This window comes from Pseudochaenichthys georgianus, chromosome 17 (genome assembly GCF_902827115.2).
Source record: "Pseudochaenichthys georgianus chromosome 17, fPseGeo1.2, whole genome shotgun sequence".
Taxonomy (NCBI): Eukaryota; Metazoa; Chordata; class Actinopteri; order Perciformes; family Channichthyidae; genus Pseudochaenichthys; species Pseudochaenichthys georgianus.
The window spans coordinates 21830813-21848884 of NC_047519.1; the positions used below are offsets into that span (position 1 = coordinate 21830813).

At 43.6% G+C, this 18072-nt stretch overlaps 1 protein-coding gene across 2 annotated transcripts in view; it reads right to left on the reverse strand.

Annotated features, from left to right (window-relative positions):
* Nucleotides 1–1571: 1571 nt before the first annotated feature.
* The window catches only part of camsap2b (calmodulin regulated spectrin-associated protein family, member 2b), a 39805-nt gene continuing 23304 nt past the window's right edge, over nt 1572–18072 (reverse strand). The window contains exons 5-22 of one of the 2 annotated variants that reach the window (XM_034104296.2): nt 13590–13731; nt 12405–12544; nt 10595–10685; nt 10349–10453; nt 9710–9779; nt 9317–9580; nt 8066–8792; nt 7807–7953; nt 7497–7728; nt 7228–7411; nt 6515–7142; nt 5607–5743; nt 5254–5465; nt 5076–5175; nt 4563–4622; nt 3770–3885; nt 3565–3683; nt 1572–3480 (exon numbers count right to left, since the gene is read on the reverse strand). In XM_034104296.2, coding sequence (XP_033960187.1) covers nt 3181–3480; nt 3565–3683; nt 3770–3885; nt 4563–4622; nt 5076–5175; nt 5254–5465; nt 5607–5743; nt 6515–7142; nt 7228–7411; nt 7497–7728; nt 7807–7953; nt 8066–8792; nt 9317–9580; nt 9710–9779; nt 10349–10453; nt 10595–10685; nt 12405–12544; nt 13590–13731 — 3774 coding nt within the window. In that variant the 3' untranslated portion in view covers nt 1572–3180. The remainder of the gene's footprint in view (nt 3481–3564; nt 3684–3769; nt 3886–4562; nt 4623–5075; nt 5176–5253; nt 5466–5606; nt 5744–6514; nt 7143–7227; nt 7412–7496; nt 7729–7806; nt 7954–8065; nt 8793–9316; nt 9581–9709; nt 9780–10348; nt 10454–10594; nt 10686–12404; nt 12545–13589; nt 13732–18072) is intronic. The other variant, XM_034104297.2, reaches the window with a different exon arrangement.

An 18072-nucleotide genomic window follows, 5' to 3' on the forward strand; every position in this document is an offset into this window, starting at 1 on the left:
TAACAGCCCAACGCCAAATTGTCCCTTTCTAGGGCAGCTGTGGCTTAGGGGTAAATGGACGTAAAGGGACAGTCCCTAGAAAGGGGGCTGGCTGGCATAGGGCCTGGGAGAATCACGGCGAAGGTGGTCGAAGGTCTAACCACTGCGGGCTTGGGCAAGATTTTGGTAGCACTACACACAATAGTTAATAATTGAGTATTCTACTAAATACATATTTACCAAAATTATGCAAACATATTTATTTCATAACTTGTTCATGTAATAAAACCAACAGACCATTAATATGTGAAGAGATGTTGGTCCTTCACTTTATTACAGTGGAGTTACTAAATATTTTACACAAATTATGCAAAATCATATTTCTTTGACCAAGTGTTGTATTATAACTAGTAGTATTTCCCAAAACAGTTCAGGCATTTCTGTGTGCAGTTGTTAATTATCAGCTGAGGAGGATGCCAATGTATCTGACAGAAGCTTTTATCGGCTGATTTTATATGGGTACCGCTGATTTATTTATCTAAAAGAATAGTGAGGATATGGCTGATAAAGTGCAGACAGGCTAACATGTATAGTATGCAATATCTGACACAGTAAATCTTCTGTAAAAAAGCTTCACTACTACAGATAATGGCTATGATGATAATGAAGATAAACCTACTGCCCACTTACAAATCCCTACATAACCTGGCCCCTCCCTATCTGGCTGACCTTCTTCAGGAGTACACCCCCTCTCGCTCCCTCCGCTCCTCCTCTGCTGGTCTGCTGACCGTCCCCACCCCACGCCTCGTCACCATGGGTGCTCGGGCTTTTAGCTGCACTGCTCCCAGACTCTGGAACTCCCTCCCCCCGCACATCCGACAGTCAGACACAATCACCTTATTCAAATCCCAATTAAAAACCCACCTGTTCAAATCTGCTTACTCACTGTAGTGTAGCTTTTTTTTTTTTTTTTAAACGTACGGTGTCCTTGGGTGTCATGAAAGGCGCCTAAAAATAAAATGTATTATTATTATTATTATTATAAAGCATGTGTTGTAGAGCAAATGTTTGTTAATTGTCTTGGCCTGTGATGCCCTGTGATTGTGCAGCCCAAACAAGAAGGTTTGCAGGTGTATGATAATAACCTTTGTTATTTACTCACTTCTTTGCATAGTAAAGAACAAGTGGTAGAGAACTGTTGTGTTGGATAAGTATGTGTACCTTTGCTTCAAATGTTTTTCTTTCTTAAACAAGCAAACAGTGGTGCAGTTTTTGCTTTTGCTATTTTCCACAGGGCTCGGGAATCGAACCCACATAGACATTATGTGAGGCTGCCAGTTCTAACTGCTATCTGCTAATGTAGCAGCCTGTTCAATACTGCATTGATTTGGACCAAGTCTATCAAATGGAAGAAAAAAAAAATCTTATAATAATTTAAAAAAATGTATCTGGAAGGCGTGGCAGCTCCATTAGATTGGTGTTGCTTTTCTGTTCACTGGTTTAAGAAAGAAGAACAATTTAAACGAAGGCACATGGAATTAGAGAGCAAGTTGTTCGGCAAGACTTGTAGTTAATAAATAAGACACCAAGGGTTACTGTTGATAGCTGGCATTTTAATTAAGCTCAAAGTAATAGAAAAACAATGAAAATCCATGAACATTTGAGCATATTTTGTAAATTGCAAGAAAAAATGAATTCAGAGTTGGAAAAAAATACTATGTTTTTCTTAGTATACTTAATGGATTTGCATACAATACCACAATAAAGAGTCGTTTAGACTTTATATACACCATGCCTTTGCTTTGAACTCGCATCCTTCAACAACTGTACTGGTTCATTAGTACAAACCTCCAACACGTCAATGTCATTACAAAAAATATTTCTATATGCCAAAATATATATATGTACAGTGTCAACACATATTGAAGTAACCTGTGATTTAAAAAAGCAACAGTAATAAAAGTGAAGCAACAAGCATGAAGGTCCTGAAGCAAAAGCGCCTCAACGACAGTGGACAGGGTCTGAAGTGCTATCATAGGTGAATTCATTTATTTACAATTGTGGACTACTTTAAGGGTAATCATGATCTAATAATTACATCAATGTCCACAATAAAGTGTATTTTTCAGTATTTGTTAGTTCCAACTGCAACATGGTCAAATGGTGTTTATTTAAATAACTCTTAAATTGCACAGACTGCTGACACAGAGTGTGAATTCAGTCTATTCTACTACTAATGATAGTCCTATTATTGATAACAGTGAGTGATCACACTTTTTGCATTTGTAGCACAATTAAAGGCCACAAACGACAACACATGGACACACACACGTGATACATTAAAAAAGCTACTGAAAAGCTGCAAGTGGAGTTTTGAATGGATCTTCCATCATATACAAACTAATTTACCTTTTATGTGTACTGTAAATTATGTTTCTCTGAATAAAATCTAAGTCGCTTTTAAAATGAAATAAATTAAGAGTATATTGCAAGTGCTTTCCAGAATTGTTTCATGGTACTCCATGTACTCAATACTCTTTTGGAAAGTCATTGCAATCACCAACTGAGGTTTTTTTCACACTCGTCTTGGCACTTCACTGTACACACACATACACAAGTTTTAGCTGTTTATATGATTTTCAGTCACATGTAAAAAAAAGAAAAAAACGCGCCTTAATAGCAGCGAAACTCTCATCAAAAACGCCTCCTCTATCTGATCACAGATCAGGCAGACCACCCTTTTGAGGGGGGCATCATCTGATCCCAGACCTACACACAACCGAGTACACACAACCTCTTTAAACAGGTGCTGACAAATGACAACAACACTCACATCGCATCCATTTGATACAAAACAAGCATAAGGCCAGACAACTTATAGAAACCAAACTGCCTCTTTCTGAGGCGTGACATTCAGTGCTTCAGTGGTTCAACTAGGTAAGGCATTGGTCCGCCTATGATTTTCTTCTCTTTTTTTGGCACATGGGAACATCAATACACATGCTGACGAGTACACTTGTGCCCCATAAAGGTAGTCCAGAGCATAATAACCAACTCTGTAACAACAACGTCTGTGAGGCCCACTCGTGTTCTACATTCCAGTTGTGATTTGTGACAGTGGGATTGTGAGTCCTTTTAATGAAAAAGCTAAATCCACAAATTCCAGAGAAGCTTGTCCAAATATTGCCCGGCCATCTGGCGCTACTTAGTGTGTAGTTTTTTGGGCGTCCCCTGCTTCTTGGTTTGCCACAGATGGTTGGCGATAGTGATGGCGTCCACACTGGCGGACATGGTTTTGGCTGGGATCTGACTGAACTGCTTCCTGTCTGAGTTGTACTTGTATAGGCCCTCGATCATCTTGGTCGTGATGCTCCTCGGCCCGATGCCGGCCAGTTTGGTGATCTCCTCCGTCTCGGGGCAGTAGGCGTACACAGACCTGAACTGGCAACCCGCGTCACGGAACAACACCAGGAAGTTATTGGCTTCAGATTTCTCCATTTCCTGCAAAAAACACAGAAAAATATGGTGTTTAGTGCAGAATATGTTATGCAGACAGAGAAATATTTACATATAATAAAAACATACATCAAGAATCTTGTTCTTCTGCCCTTCGTTGACCTTGCCAGCCAGGCAGCAGTGAGCCAGGGCATTCTGGATGATGTGCTTGTTAGACTTGGCACTCGGCTCCTTGTATAGTTTGGGTCCTGTGAGACGAATGCACATTTAGATGGTTTGACATTTAGAGCAATTGTGTTCATGTTAGAAAATGGTGTACAGGTATGTCTTCTACCTGTGTACTCATTGTTGGAGGGATTGGAAGAGGTGGTGGAGTCATCTTCCCAATCCTTCTCTCCGTTACGACTAATAGTCGAAGGACAAGAAGAAAAGCCTTCTGCAGTGTCCGGCCTGTAGATAATCACGTACAAAAAAATGACACGCAGACGTAAAAAAAACCACCAAAAAAAACACAGTCAACACGTAGAGGGTGATGCAAAAAAGCAGGAATGGAACAATCCGGCGAAAAATTGCACAAACAGACATGCACACACACACACATTAAACACAAACAGACAGAAAGAGATGGTGTAAAACAAGGTCAGACACTGTGACACCATTTTTCAAACCCTGTCTGTTGTCTTGCATTACATCATACTGTTCATACTCAGAGGAAGCTGTGCAGCAAAGGGACAGAGAGGCATGTTCAGCCAAGCAAAGCAAATCTCAGTGCTGTCTTTACGGCTACTGTGTGGGATGAGCTCGAGTTCTCGTGGAGGAAACGGCAAACACAGTGGAGAAGTGCAGAGAAGCCAACATAGAGAAGAGAGCAAACAACTGCCTGAGAGCAATACTGCAAAAGGCAGAAAGGATAAGGAGCAGGAGAACTGAAGCGGAAACAGTGGAGCCACACGAGTCCCATGAACCTTAATGCAGAAGAAAATACTGCAGAAATGGAATATGTCAAATTATTTCTCTCTCGAGACTGCCCCTCTAATGTCTGTGTTGAAGGAATGTCTCATGAAATGCAGGCGGAAGTTATGTGGAGATTGGTCTATATGGAGCCACATCGAGTACACACTACTAACCTTCCCTTTCTTTCTTTGGGAGAGTTTAGAAAGAACGGGATATGGGATACTTTTTTGCCTCTGAGGGACGCATGCAAACAGAGAAAATAAGAAAGGGAAGAGAATCGAGAAAGTAAGCCTCATAAAAGTCAAGACTTAAGAAGAAGGAAAACAACATAACCCCATGAAATGAATCTATTGTAAAGTATACGGTATTAGGGTGTGACACAAAGGGGAATATACGGTGTGCGTTGTGAAGTTTAGCTTTGGAAAGGTTTAAATGAAATATAAAAGTAATCCTGAAAACGTTTTTTATAGTCTTTATAAAAATACATAAAAGTGTGATATTGTGCAGAAATTAGGTGATATTTAGTTAAACCCTTTGAACATAATGTTAAAGACCAGATCCAACCCACCACAATGTTAAAAGTGTGCAAAGCAGCACACTGTGCAGGAAAACACTTCACAGGGTTATAAAGAGTTATATAAAGTCACAGAGTTACATCTGTGCTCCAGGCAGAGAATGGGCCTTACCTGTTATTCTTTTTGTTATTTGGCAGATCCTTGTCATTGTCAGCCAGATTGAGAGATGCCAAAGAAACACTTGATACTGAGAATCCTCGAGGACGCACCCCTGCAACACAAGCACAGGTCAGTGGCTGTCACCCAGAGATACGTGTGTGTTTATATGAGATGTGTTTACGGTATTCACCTGTCGCTCTCACGGGGGGGGCAGACTCCACGACGTCCCTGTGGATGGACTTGGGTCTCGGCTTCTTCTTGAGACTTCCTGTTCGGGGCTTGATGACGTCGTCCATGTCCTCCATCAGCTTGAGTTGCTTCCTCCTCAAGTATTCATATTTGATGTATTCCTTCCTCGCCTTATCGTCATCCTTCTTCAGCTGGTCCTCCTCTGCTTTCAACCTGCGGGAGGAGACCAGGATGATGAATCCTTGTATGACTCCACACTCAAGTTTAAGATAAATGTTGTCGGTATTCATGCTATAGATCATGGGACACTGTTAGCATTGGCTAGTATATGAGGAGTAAGAAAGTGTGACAAACCGTGCAGCTTCCCTCTTCTGCTCCTGGTCCAGCTCCTGCTCCTGCTTCTTCTCCTGAGTCTCCTTCTCCCTCCTCAGCCTCTTCTCCAGCAGAGCTGCTTTCTTTGCTGCCATGTCTTCTTCCCCTTTCACATCATCCTGGTGTTTAATGGGTGATGAAAAAAATACACATGTCAGATTGTACATAGACATATTTACACTGCAACATTATAGCCTTCATGACAATTATCATGACACTAGCACTATACTGTGTATTTATTGGAGTTAGGGCAGTATTTGGTATTTAATGTGGCAGTAATGTAAGTAACAATGCTTTGACATTGCTCTGTAATCATAGCTCTAATGGTCTACCATGCATCTGTCATTGCTGCGTTGTGTGGCCTAGATTCACTCATGTGTGTCTTTGATCAGCACATGGCTCAACAGGCACAGCGCTGCACATGTTCCCAGCTCACATAGTAAGAGATTCTTCCTGTCCCACGAGGCTGTACGGACTGAGGCTTATTAACTGTGATTATCAGTTCATATAAGTGAAACGTTGCTGCTCTGATGCTGACACGTCTGGAAGGATTTAGGCTGGCAGGTTAGCTAAGAGGGAACCAATTTCAACAAAGAAATCAAGCCGACATATCAGTCCAAAACTGGGGAGCCCTGTTTATAAACACTGACATTTCGGGCAACATTTATATATATTTTTAAACAACATTTCCACACAAAAAAAATCACTAAAAGGCAGCATACAGGTATCACAATGTGAGAACAGCAACCACATCAAGTAATGTTAGTTTAGTTTTGGTTAAAGCTATTAAGGCTAAACCTGCGTCCAATTCTGCCACATCCAGTTTCCAACCATTATCATAAAACTATAACAATTATCCTCTTAAATATAATTATGTAGCTCCAGCTCACCTTAAAAAAGAATCCACAGCATATCTTTTGGTCTTCTCCATACATGTCTGCTCCTGCCTCTCCCTCTCCCGCCATCTCCTGACCGAGGGGAGCTCTTCCTGCTGGTCTCAGGTCAGATGGAGGCTCCTTCACCACCTCTGAGGAGCCTGATGGCTTCAAAAGAGTCTTTCTTTCCCCCTCATATTCCCTCTCTTTGGCTGCTTCAATATTAGTAGCTTGAGGAGTGCCAGCACTCTTCCTCTCCACATCCTCTTCTTTGTCCTTAGTGCTTTCGTTGTTGTCCCTTGCCTCTTGGTCCCTATTTTTAGGAGGCCCCTCATCGTGGCCCAGGTAAGCAAACGAGCTGTTCTGGTTCTGGCTGGAGTTGAAACGCCTCAGTCTGGGTAGGCTGTCCACTGAGGTCTGGGTGTTGAGCATTCGACTGAAGGGCGTGACCTTCAGATCGTTTGGCCGTGGAGTCCGAGGTGTCCTGGCGTGGAAGGAGGCCGGCCGCCGCTTTAGGCCAGCAGGGGAACGGTTGGGAGCGTGGGGAGAGCCTGAAGAAGAGAGGATGGGGGACAAAGACCCAACCGAGCCTCGACCTGACCCCCGGCCTGTAACACTGCTGCTGCGCAACTCACGGAGCTGCCTGCGGGGGAAGAAAACACACCCGGTCATATATGAGTTTAGAATTATGTAAAAAAAGAAAACAGTAGATTTAGCCAAAGTGATACCTGTGTGGAGATGGAGCAGGAGGAGGGATGACCCAGGATTGCTGCTGTTGCTCTCTCATGGACATGATCCTCTCCTGCTGCTGGGCCAGACGCTGCATCTCTGTCTGCAGGAAGCCCAGCGACGTGTTCAGCCTATCGATGGAGCGCGTGTATTCCGTAAGGTCGATTTCTCCTGGAGACATTCCTGTATCACCAAATAATGATTCAGTTCATTTGAGCTGAAAGCATTTGACTACATTTATGAGAGCATACTTCCTGTGGTTACTCACCTGCTCCATCCTCACAGGGGGATCTAGGCGCTGCTCCATCTGGCTTGCATCTCTCCGCCCCCTCCATGCTGCCCTGCCTGGTTTCCTTTGAGGCTGATAGTGGCTCTGGGGAAGGGGCTTCTGCTGCCGCTGAGCTGGGGCTGAGGGGGGCAGTGATCCCTTTTCTTCTTACTACATTCAAAAAGGCTGTTCTGCCCATCTTCTGGCGATGGCGGGTGAACGCTGCTTCCACCTGGGAAAGAGCATAATAATATGATCATTCATGTTTAGCGTTACTACTGTTATCCCACCTTTCCCTGTATCTGTTTACCTTCTGCTTCTGGGCTTCAATGGCTCTACGTTTCTCCTCCAGCTTCATCCTCAGCTGAATCATCTCTGTGGCTATCAGGTGGGAGGGGTCTCTGGGGGGAGGCGTTGCTGGAGAGGGAGATGTGATTGGCAAAGGAGGTGTAGATATCTAGAAAAAAGTGAAAAGAAAAACACATCTCACTACAAATTGCATTTCTGCCCCTGCAACAAAAGTAGAGTTTTTATGAAAGAGGGATTGAGCAACACCAAAGGACACTAACCTGAGCAGAAAGGCTTTTTGGTGGGTGTGTGTACGGCACATTGAGGTCTGAACTCTCTGGGGTTGTTCCTCCGCTGCTCCTTCCCTCCAGCTTCCTGAACTTCTGCTCTGCAAAGCTCGTCATGCGGACCATGGCCCCAGAGCCTCCGCAGGACGAGGCGGGGCTCAGTGTGTGGGATCTGTGGATGGTGGGTGTTGTACTGGGACAGGGGCTGTCCCCACCGTCCCCCCTCCCACCTTCAGGGTTAGTCTGACCAACCCCCTCCCCTCCTCCGGGCCGGCTCCTCTCCCTCTCCCTCTCCGGCTGGTCAGGCAGCGGACAGGACCGGGTCATGGCCTCACAGTCTTGGTCAATATCTGAGTAGTCTCTCAGAGAGGAGGAGTCCTCATCCAAGCTCTGGATGTCCTCTGTCCTCACGTGGATGCCCGTGTCCACTTCATCGGTGGACAGGGAGTTGGGGTCGTGGTCGTTTGGCCGAGCCTTAGCTGGTCCCAGATCATCTCCTGGACCGTGAGCCCCCGGAGGGTCTGACGGCTCCGCACCATGGAGGAAGAAGCCATCGTCTCCGTCCCCCGACCCGAGGCAGGCGTGAGGCCTCTCCGTGTCGTGGATAATCTTCAGCGCCTCCTCGATGCTCGGGGGGGAGGATGGGCTGATGTGGCCACTGTGGTTGCCATGGTGATTGTTGTGGCTATGGTTGCTTTCAGGGAAGACTCCATTGGAGCACCTGGAGACAGGTTTGGGTAAGTTAACTCTTGGATAACAGTGAAACACGATGACTAATTGTTCTAGTTACCCAGAGTGATAAACAGCTGGGTGTTCTTCTTATCTTTATGACTCTCCGTGCAGTTTGAACATTCGTTAAAAAAAATACACACTTTTTAAGTTAAGCCCTTTAAGAGTGAGTTAACCCCAAACACATTTTTGCTGAAAACAAATGTATATGGGTATTTACAGTAGGAGTGTTAATGTGTTGTGTTCTAAAAAAACAATAACATAGCATAGTATTTTCAAATGTTTTGAACTTTTAAGAACAACTTAAATCTAAAAGTTGTGTTAAGCTTCATTATTCTGTGCTTATCTATACTATAAAGTTTACATGCACATGAAACTATTAAAAGTTGAGGAGCAGCACCAAAAAGCATCTTAGAGTGAACAGGCAGCTAATGTATAGCCTCTTGCTGGTGCAGCACGTGCTTGCATGGATAACACCTTAAATACAGGATAGGAAACATCCTCCCTTTGCTGTACCTGCTTTGGTTCTTGATGGAGAACGTGTTGCTCCGCCCCAGGGATTTCTGGGAAGTGAACTCATCATCCTCCTCTGGTATGTGTCTGCTCTGTCCATTTACATCAACAGGCATGAGGGAGAGGTGGCGTTTCACGCTCCCTCGAGATGCATAGTGAACTTTGAACCCCAGGCCGTCACTGCTGGCAGAGCGGGTCATGCCGCCGGACGGCAGAGTGGTTTCTCCGTCCAGAGGAATCTCAAAGGAGATTCCCCGAGAGGAGGAGCTGGTGGAGGAAGGAAATGTGTTGTGAGTTTAATAAGCGTATTAATAAGTTTAACAAGGAAACAACAGACCTTTTCACATTTGTATCTCATTTCATTTCATCTGCTCTAGCTGGAGTTTGAGTACTAACCGATGTTCTTTGGGCCATGTCCCAACACAGCCATCCACGTAGGACATGGAGGTAGACCTCTTCATTATACCTGTTACAGACACAGAGGGGCTTCTTACTGGATGTGTGAAATCCATTATTTCACAAGAGAACAACAAATGCTGCAGTGGAGTGCTTTAGCTTCAGGGAGAATGAAGATTAATAATGTAAAGAAAAGTGTAAGGCTCAAACGTAGCATCCGAGCTAGTGCATGTCTATAAATCAGCCACTAGGGGGCCTCTGATTTAAAAAACACAACAACACATTCTTCCACTGTTCTGAAGTAATGCATGTTCCTGCTAAAATACCAACTATGTCTTCTTCTTTTTTTTGTGACCAACTTTTTGCCCTCACAATACAAATATACAGATACAAATGATATAGACAATACAAAAAATAATTAAAAAAAATAAAATAAAGTGTCTTCTAAACTATGTCTTCTTTTAACACAAGTTTGTATGGATGGCCTCATTGAAGTGAAGATAAAACTGTTTTTTCAGAAAGTTGTGTTAAAAAGAGCAGTGTGGACAAATCCACGCTATATACCATTGTGACATCTATTCCCACATGATCACATAAGAAATAGTTTTGCCATTCCCCTTTAGATATGAGATATGTTACCCTGTGAAGGGATGTTCTCTGGGCTGTCAGGTCTGTCTGCATAGCTCTGTTGGACAGGACTGGACACAGGAGCCATATTTCTACAGGAGGACACAGGCTCACAGGCTGCAGAGAGAAACATACGACAGCAAATCTCAATTTTTCTGCAGCCTTGAGTTCATTATTATTAATCGTTTAGCATGCATAACTGTCATAATCATTGCTGTTAACAAAGCATGCTGATTTGATCATTAACTTGCACAGTACCGTTTGGATCGAAGACTCTGGGCTGTACAAATGAGGGTTTTACCACTTCAAACCACCAGAAAAGCTCAGCCATAAACACCAGGTAGTTACTCTGCAAAACACACACACACACACACACACACACACACACACACACACCTTTGTGGTTAATGCTGCAGTCATATATGGTCGTATATGTGGTTATTTAATCATTCTATTAGCACATCTGTCACACTCCTTCTCTCAGTGCAACAATCGTAGTATCATACAGCTTTTTGACAGCTCAAGGAGGTCATGGCCTGCAAACTGTTGCTTGGTAACAGGCTCAGGTGTGGGTGTGTTTAGTTAAATTAGTACAGTACATGTTTCATTGAGTGGTTTAATGTCAAAAACATACGGTTCATGAAAACGGCCAAAAACACCATCTGGGGTTTAGTTTAAATATGTCACATATGCACAGAGCAGCGAGTGAGTAACCCGAATCTATGATGAATGCATGTTATAAACAGAACGTCTCTAGATCCCTATAAAGACTATTTCCTATGTAGGAAACATTTTGGTAGACGTATAAGATCTGCTTATTTAATTTCTAGAAGGAATATAAAGAGAAAAAAAGATTGGGTCTCTGTATTCGGGCACCAGAGAGAACTGCCTAATGGTTAAAACAACATCACTTCTGTTTTTCATATTAAAAACATGGACATGCACACACAGCCTGGTTAAGATGCAGTGCGTGGGCAGGGTGCCAGTCTCTTTGCTGCTCTTCACAACCATTTGTATCCCTCTCTTCCCTCCTTTTCCTACTTTTTCAATTGTAACACCACAAACTAAATATAAACAATGTAGTGAATGAGAAGGAAGGGGAAATACAGAGAAAGCAGAGCACAAGTGTGAAAACTGTGTTTTGAAGAATGGAAAGTCCCAGTCAGCTCGGACCTTGACTTGAATTCAAATTGTTCTACCCACGCTCCCCGCATACTATTTACCCACACTGGCTCTGCTCCTTCCAACGTCCCGACGGCACAGAGATGCTTCTAAAGTGGTATAGTCAGTATTTTATTAATTTAGAAACTAATGTGTGTAACATTGGGAGATGTCAGCCTGAGGACTGAGTAAGAGAAATACACTTTTGTGATCTCTGAGGATCACAGATTTTGTTGTCTGATAAAAACAGAGGGGGAGAGAACAAGGGAGGCAGTTGGAGACGGGTCAGGACTGTGAATCTCCTCTGAGCAGAATCTGTCCTCTGTCTGAGGGGGGTAATTTGGCTTGCAGCGTATGTACTAGAGAAACACACACACACACACACACACACACACACACACACACACACACACACACACACACACACACACACACACACACACACACACACACACACACACACACACACACACACACACACACACACACACACACACACACACACACACACACACACACACACACACACACACACACACACACACACACACACACACACACACACACACACACACACACACACACACACACACACACACACACACAGCCTGTCATATTCATTCTAATGTGCCTGCAGAGCAATATTCACTGTAGCAAAAGGATTTCTCCCGGTTCAGACATCCACACAGCAATAAGCCCAACCGAGTCTGCTCACTTTCTTTATTCAACTTTTCTTTGCATGACTCATTTTTGCCTACTTGTAATCCCCCCCCCCCCCCCTATTCCTCCTTATTCCCCAAAACACTTTTATTTTCCTTCTTTCTTCAACTGACTCAACATTATAAAATAACTTTTTCCCACATCCTTCCCATACAACTCTTTTTATATATTTGAACTCCGGTCTTACCTTTATGGATGCATGTGCATAGAGCATGTCCTCCAGGCTGAAGTGGCAGCAGTGGTTGAGGTTGTTCCTGCAGAACTCCTGCACCAGCTGGAGGTTGTACAGACTGTCAGCCAAAGACATAGTCTCCTTGAGGCAGATATCTGCTCCGCCAGGGGAGGGGTCAGACACAAACACACACGAGGGAGGGGTGATGGCAAGGGCCAGGCAGGAAGACAAGGAAAAGATAAGGCATAGTTTACATTTAAAGTGAGACTGCCTTTCCCACTAGTATTAGCAGCAGGGGCTGATTTGAATCGCTCACAATCCTTCAAACAGTTATGACTCAAGTTTTCAAACTCCCTCTCGATGAATCATCAGGATCTTTATCCCCTGACGTTACTGTGAGGACGGCCCATGCATGTGTATAATGTTAACAAAGAGGAAACAGACAACCAAACATTACAGCAGCTGATTTCTCTGGAAATTATGTCATTCTGTACTTCTTTACTATTCTTAGAGTAAATTAAGCACAAATTAACTAGCTTCCACATCTGGTCCACATGTGTATGAGCGCCCCGTGAACCACATTCAGTCCCGAGAGTCTCAGAGTGCCGGCACGAGAGTTGTTTATCTTTGAAATAGCTAGCTAGCTACTCCTCTAACGGTCCTCCGTCACACACCCCTCGTGACCAAACGCAACCCAACCCAGGGCATTTATATAAATGAGGGCGCAGGCAACTTAAGAGGAAACACAGCTTTGTTTTCCATGTCTGTCCTCAGTCCTCTCTTCTTCTCAGTGTCTTTCTTAGGTCAACACGCTTAACAATACCCTCCATTTATATCATTAAATGTATCTATAGAAAGTCAAAACATTTCCTGAAAAGGCTGCTACACTACCATTATTTGTTTTTATTGAATTGACTTTCTTACGTATTCAAAAGGCAAAAGCCCTCAGAAAATGAGTCACACTGATGATAAATATACTCTTTGTTTGAAGCCCTTTATTCAGATGTATGAAGTCAGAGCAGAGAAGAGCATCCTTTGTGAGTTCAAATTGAGACTGAAAGTCATTGTGGTTAGCTCATTCAATGCTATTTCTTTATGATTTCTTATTGTATATTTGGACCAACTATAGACCAGTCTGTTTACTTTTGGGGAATATCACAATAAAAAAGGCGTAGTAACATATTTAGGAGTTGTTCCCACCTTCCAGTCTGATGGCCTGTGGGCAGTAGAAGTGCAGCAGGGCGGTCAGGGCACAGCCGTCTGTGTTGTCCTTCAGCAGGTTCTCCACCAGGGGGAGTGACGGAGCACTCATCTGCTGCGCCTGCTCCCGCCTGTAGCGAGCCTGAAACCATGGCAACGGCAGAAAGACATCACCTATATGTGTCATCGGGATGTAAACGTACAGCTGGCTCTCTGATTGTTGGTGCAAACATCTGCAGACACACCTCCATCTGCATGCACCGGTGCACAGACAACTCAATCATGTAGTAGGTGTTAATTTCAAGCATAGGGTGGGCTTCAGGCTAAACTCAAATATTACAGATTAAATTCATCATGCAAATAATAAACATCTGGATTTACTTTGTCATCTTTAATAAAAATGGATAGAAAAAATGCAATTATAACACCTCAGCACTATTTTGCTCCCTTTGATTGATTCTGAGGAGTGGTTAGGTTTTTTTAGAAGGAGAAAAGGAACACAATCCAACAATTCAATTGTTGTCCACATTATACATTAACGTGGGATCTAAAGTTTAATAATGAGCGTTTACCAATTAAATCACAAGAGTGGCGTCGAGTTTGCGTTTGACAAGAGATTCGATGGAAGCTTTCATTGCAGCAGCCTTCACTGTCTGACAGCGGCTCTGTCTGTGTTCGTACATCAAGCTCTTAATAACAAAATGATGTCATTTGAATTAGATTTGGTTTATATGAACTGGTATTACATCCTTAACAAAATGTGCTTTTAATGCCTAACACAAACAATATAAATGCTACATTAAAAAAAAGGAAAAATGGTAGCTAACAATTCCGGGGTACTAGCATTAGTTTTTAAAATGTGTTAACACAAGAGACATTGGTTCATTCCCAGTATTCAAATGATCATGCTACAGGACTGCTCTTCCAGGTGAAGTTTCTGACCATAGGGCTAAGTTTAAAATGGTTATTATATCATTCAATCAGATTCATAGGCATGTGAAGACAGGGGGCCGGGTGGGGTAATGTGGGAGGTATCAGAGCAATGCATGATGGGGCTCAGGGCCACATGCATTGAGAGATTTGGAGGGGACAATGTGAAGGGGTGTATCCTTGCAGGTTTTGGATTAGACAGAGGAGAGGTAGATGGTGGAGGTTGGTGAAGAAGAGCTCTTCAGAATGGATGGACTTACAGGTACTAATCTCCAGTACCATTTGCTAGGAGACTTGATGGTGGATGATGATTGGACGACAACAGGAGAGAGTGGGAGAGGTGTTAGGGTGACAACAACAAAATGTTTGCTACTATACAGCTGAGACGGTGGGACAACCCCTCTCTTTACTCTAGTAAAGACTGCTTTACATTTTAAGGAATTTCTCATAAACTTATTACATATGAGAATACACAAGTAACTTTGTCTCCCAAAGGCTCGAGGCTTGAGTCTGACTCAAAGGGTTCTTTCCTAAAACAGTCTTTGTATTTTCAACCAATGATTTTTTAGAGATGAAGGCATTTAACTAAAAAGCATAGCCCTTGCATCATCTTACAGTATAAGAAGCTAATGCAATGGGCATAGTCTCATCCAAAACACAGAACTCAGCCTTCCCTCTACAGGGAGTCCATTCACTGTTTCTATAGCTAATGGTATGGTAACTGTAAACACAGTGATTGTTGACCTTTGGTTACATTTCTCTCCAATAAGGCTCTACAACACAATAGTTGTTAGTTTTAACTTGCTAGTATGCTAATTAGCTAATACAAACTTGCTATTGTAAATGTCAGGGGGAACATCTGGTCATTTCATAGCAATTATTCCAAGACGATAAGATATTTATCTTGTTGTTATTAAAATCCCAGGGAAGGTGTATCATATATTGGAAACTAATAACCAGTTGACAAATGGTACCAAAAATAATCTAATTTATGAAAAGTAATACAAACCACAAGCTTATATTCACACAGAATCCACCCACAAATGCTGCACTTAGTCACAAGACCAAGACTTTTCACACAGTCCCAGAATAGACAAGATCAGATCTGTGTAGTGTCTTGTGCTCATCCATGAGTGTGTGTGTATTTAAAGGCATATGTGTGTGTGAAAGAATCTTCTCGTCAGTGAATGGACTTCTGTTGAGGCTGGTAATGCTGTGTGATGGAGCGTGCAGTAAGAAAGCAGCTGACTGACACTGAGTGTACAGCGTTTCCTCACACTTTTAAAATACCTTCTTCTTCCCTTGTTGTAACTGGTTGCCTTTCACAAAGCCAGAGAGAGTGTATATGTGAGTCTAGCATACACAATGTATGTGTATTATCAGCTCACAGGCCAAACACTTGCAGGCAGGGATCACACTTACTATACGCCTCAAAGAAAACAATGAGTGGAAGAAAATCTGCCAAGGAACTCCCACTGCAGATAAAAGCTCCTTTAAATCTAATGTAGCCACTCGTGATACCTTGCAGCTCTTTAAAGAGATAACTAATTCAAGGGGACAGCATGTGAGCATATTACAATCTGTAGTATTTAAACAGTTTTGTCTACGATAACGTGGGATTTTTCAGCTTCCCGTGTGGCTCTAGCAATGTCAGTCTGTCAAGCAATCCACAAATCAGGTCCAGCCCGAAGACTCTTGGTGCTCAGAGGATGAATTCTACTGACTTTTGGTATCCTGACATTTCCTCTAGCGTCAGCATGAGGTTGACATTTGTTTATTTGAGTATGTCTCAACAACAGTTGGATGAATTGCTATGTAATTAAATCTAAAGTCTCCGGCAGGATACTTTTTTATAACATAAGCGATCTCATTACTTTCACACACTTAGAAAGCGTTAACATGCTAACATATTAAACTAAGAAAGTAAACATTTTATTGAAAAATCAGCATTTTACCATTTGTATGCCATGCTAGCATTAACATTGGGCCGAAAGCACCCCTGCATCTACAGTAAGGACCGCCTTCAGTAGCTAGCATGGCATGTGTATCACTTTAACTTGATATTGAATGGCAGGAAGTTTACCAACGCATTTCAATTTGCCACAGTTCTATTTTTTGTTGCGTACACATGCTCGCAGTGAGATAATATGTATATTTCCACTTGTTCACCCCTTTGTCACTGCTGTTGAGCACAGGCCCGAGGCGGGGGTCACGACCTCATAAGGCACTGTGCTGTGGCCTTATGGGTAAGTGAGAGGAAGAGGACAGTAGCTGGCCGCTGTGTGTTTGTCCCAGCAGCCTCGTTGTGTCACATGGACCTTACATAACTCTGAAGCCTGCAGGGTGACAACACTGCCTCTGTCTGTCACTGACTCTCTTTCGCTACAGCTGGCAGAGTTCCTAATTGTCTCTCTCCATGTCTCCCCCTCTGCTGTCATTTTTCCCGTTCCCCTCTCTCTGATTTTCCCTCCTCACTTTTCTTCTCACTCTGTTTCATATTTATTTGTCTCCTCTAGCAGCGACTCTTGCCAACACTTCTCTGCAGCTGGTCTGAGACTGAGCTCATCTGTTCCTCTGACTTGCAGAGCTCTGTGTGCTGCGCTGGATGTGTGTGTGTGGACTTAAACCTGTGCTACTGTCTATAAGTAAAATAGGAAACAATCAAAATCTAATATCAACAGACGGGTGATTTACTGTAAGTCTCCTATCAACTTGAGAAAAGGCAAGTTTAAGAATCAGACAATACATCAAATAAGATGCAGACATTAATGATTACAAGTCATGTTTATGTTTGTATTGCTGTTTCTGAAGGTGTTGCTTGGGGAAATATACTTGTTAGCTCTCTTGCTGGGTGAACTGGGAACGTCTGGAGGAGGCCCAAGTTCAGGAGGCCTTCAAGGCCCAAGTTCAGGAGGCCTTCAACTCACACCTCCGGCGGAGCTTTTCGGGCATTCCTGTGGAGGATGGGGACATTGAACCAGAGTGGTCGGTGTTCAATGCCTCTATTGCCGAAGCCGCGGTGGGGAGCTGTGGTCTCAAGGTCCTAGGTGCCTCAAGGGGCGGTAACCCTCGAACCTCCTGGTGGACACCGGTGGTCAGGGAAGCCGTCCGACTGAAGAAGGAGGCCTTCAGGGATTTGTTATCCCGGGTGACTCCCGAGGCAGTGGCAAGGTACCTACAGGCCCGAAGGGCAGCAGCCTCATCCGTGGCCGAGGCAAAGCAGCGGGTGTGGGAGAAGTTTGGAGAAGACATGGAGAAGGACTTTCGGGCGGCACCAAAGTTGTTCTGGAAAACTGTCCGACACCTCAGGAGGGGGAAGCAGGGAACCATCCAAGCTGTGTACAGTAAGGATGGGACGTTGTTGACCTCAACTGATGGAGTGTTGGGGCGTTGGAAGGAACACTTTGAGGAACTCCTGAACCCGACAACTCCGCCCTCTATGTTAGAGGCAGAGCTGGAGTATGACGGGGGATCAACACCAATCTCCCGGGGGGAGGTCACTGAGGTCGTTAAACAACTCCACAGTGGCAAAGCCCCGGGGGTGGATGAGATC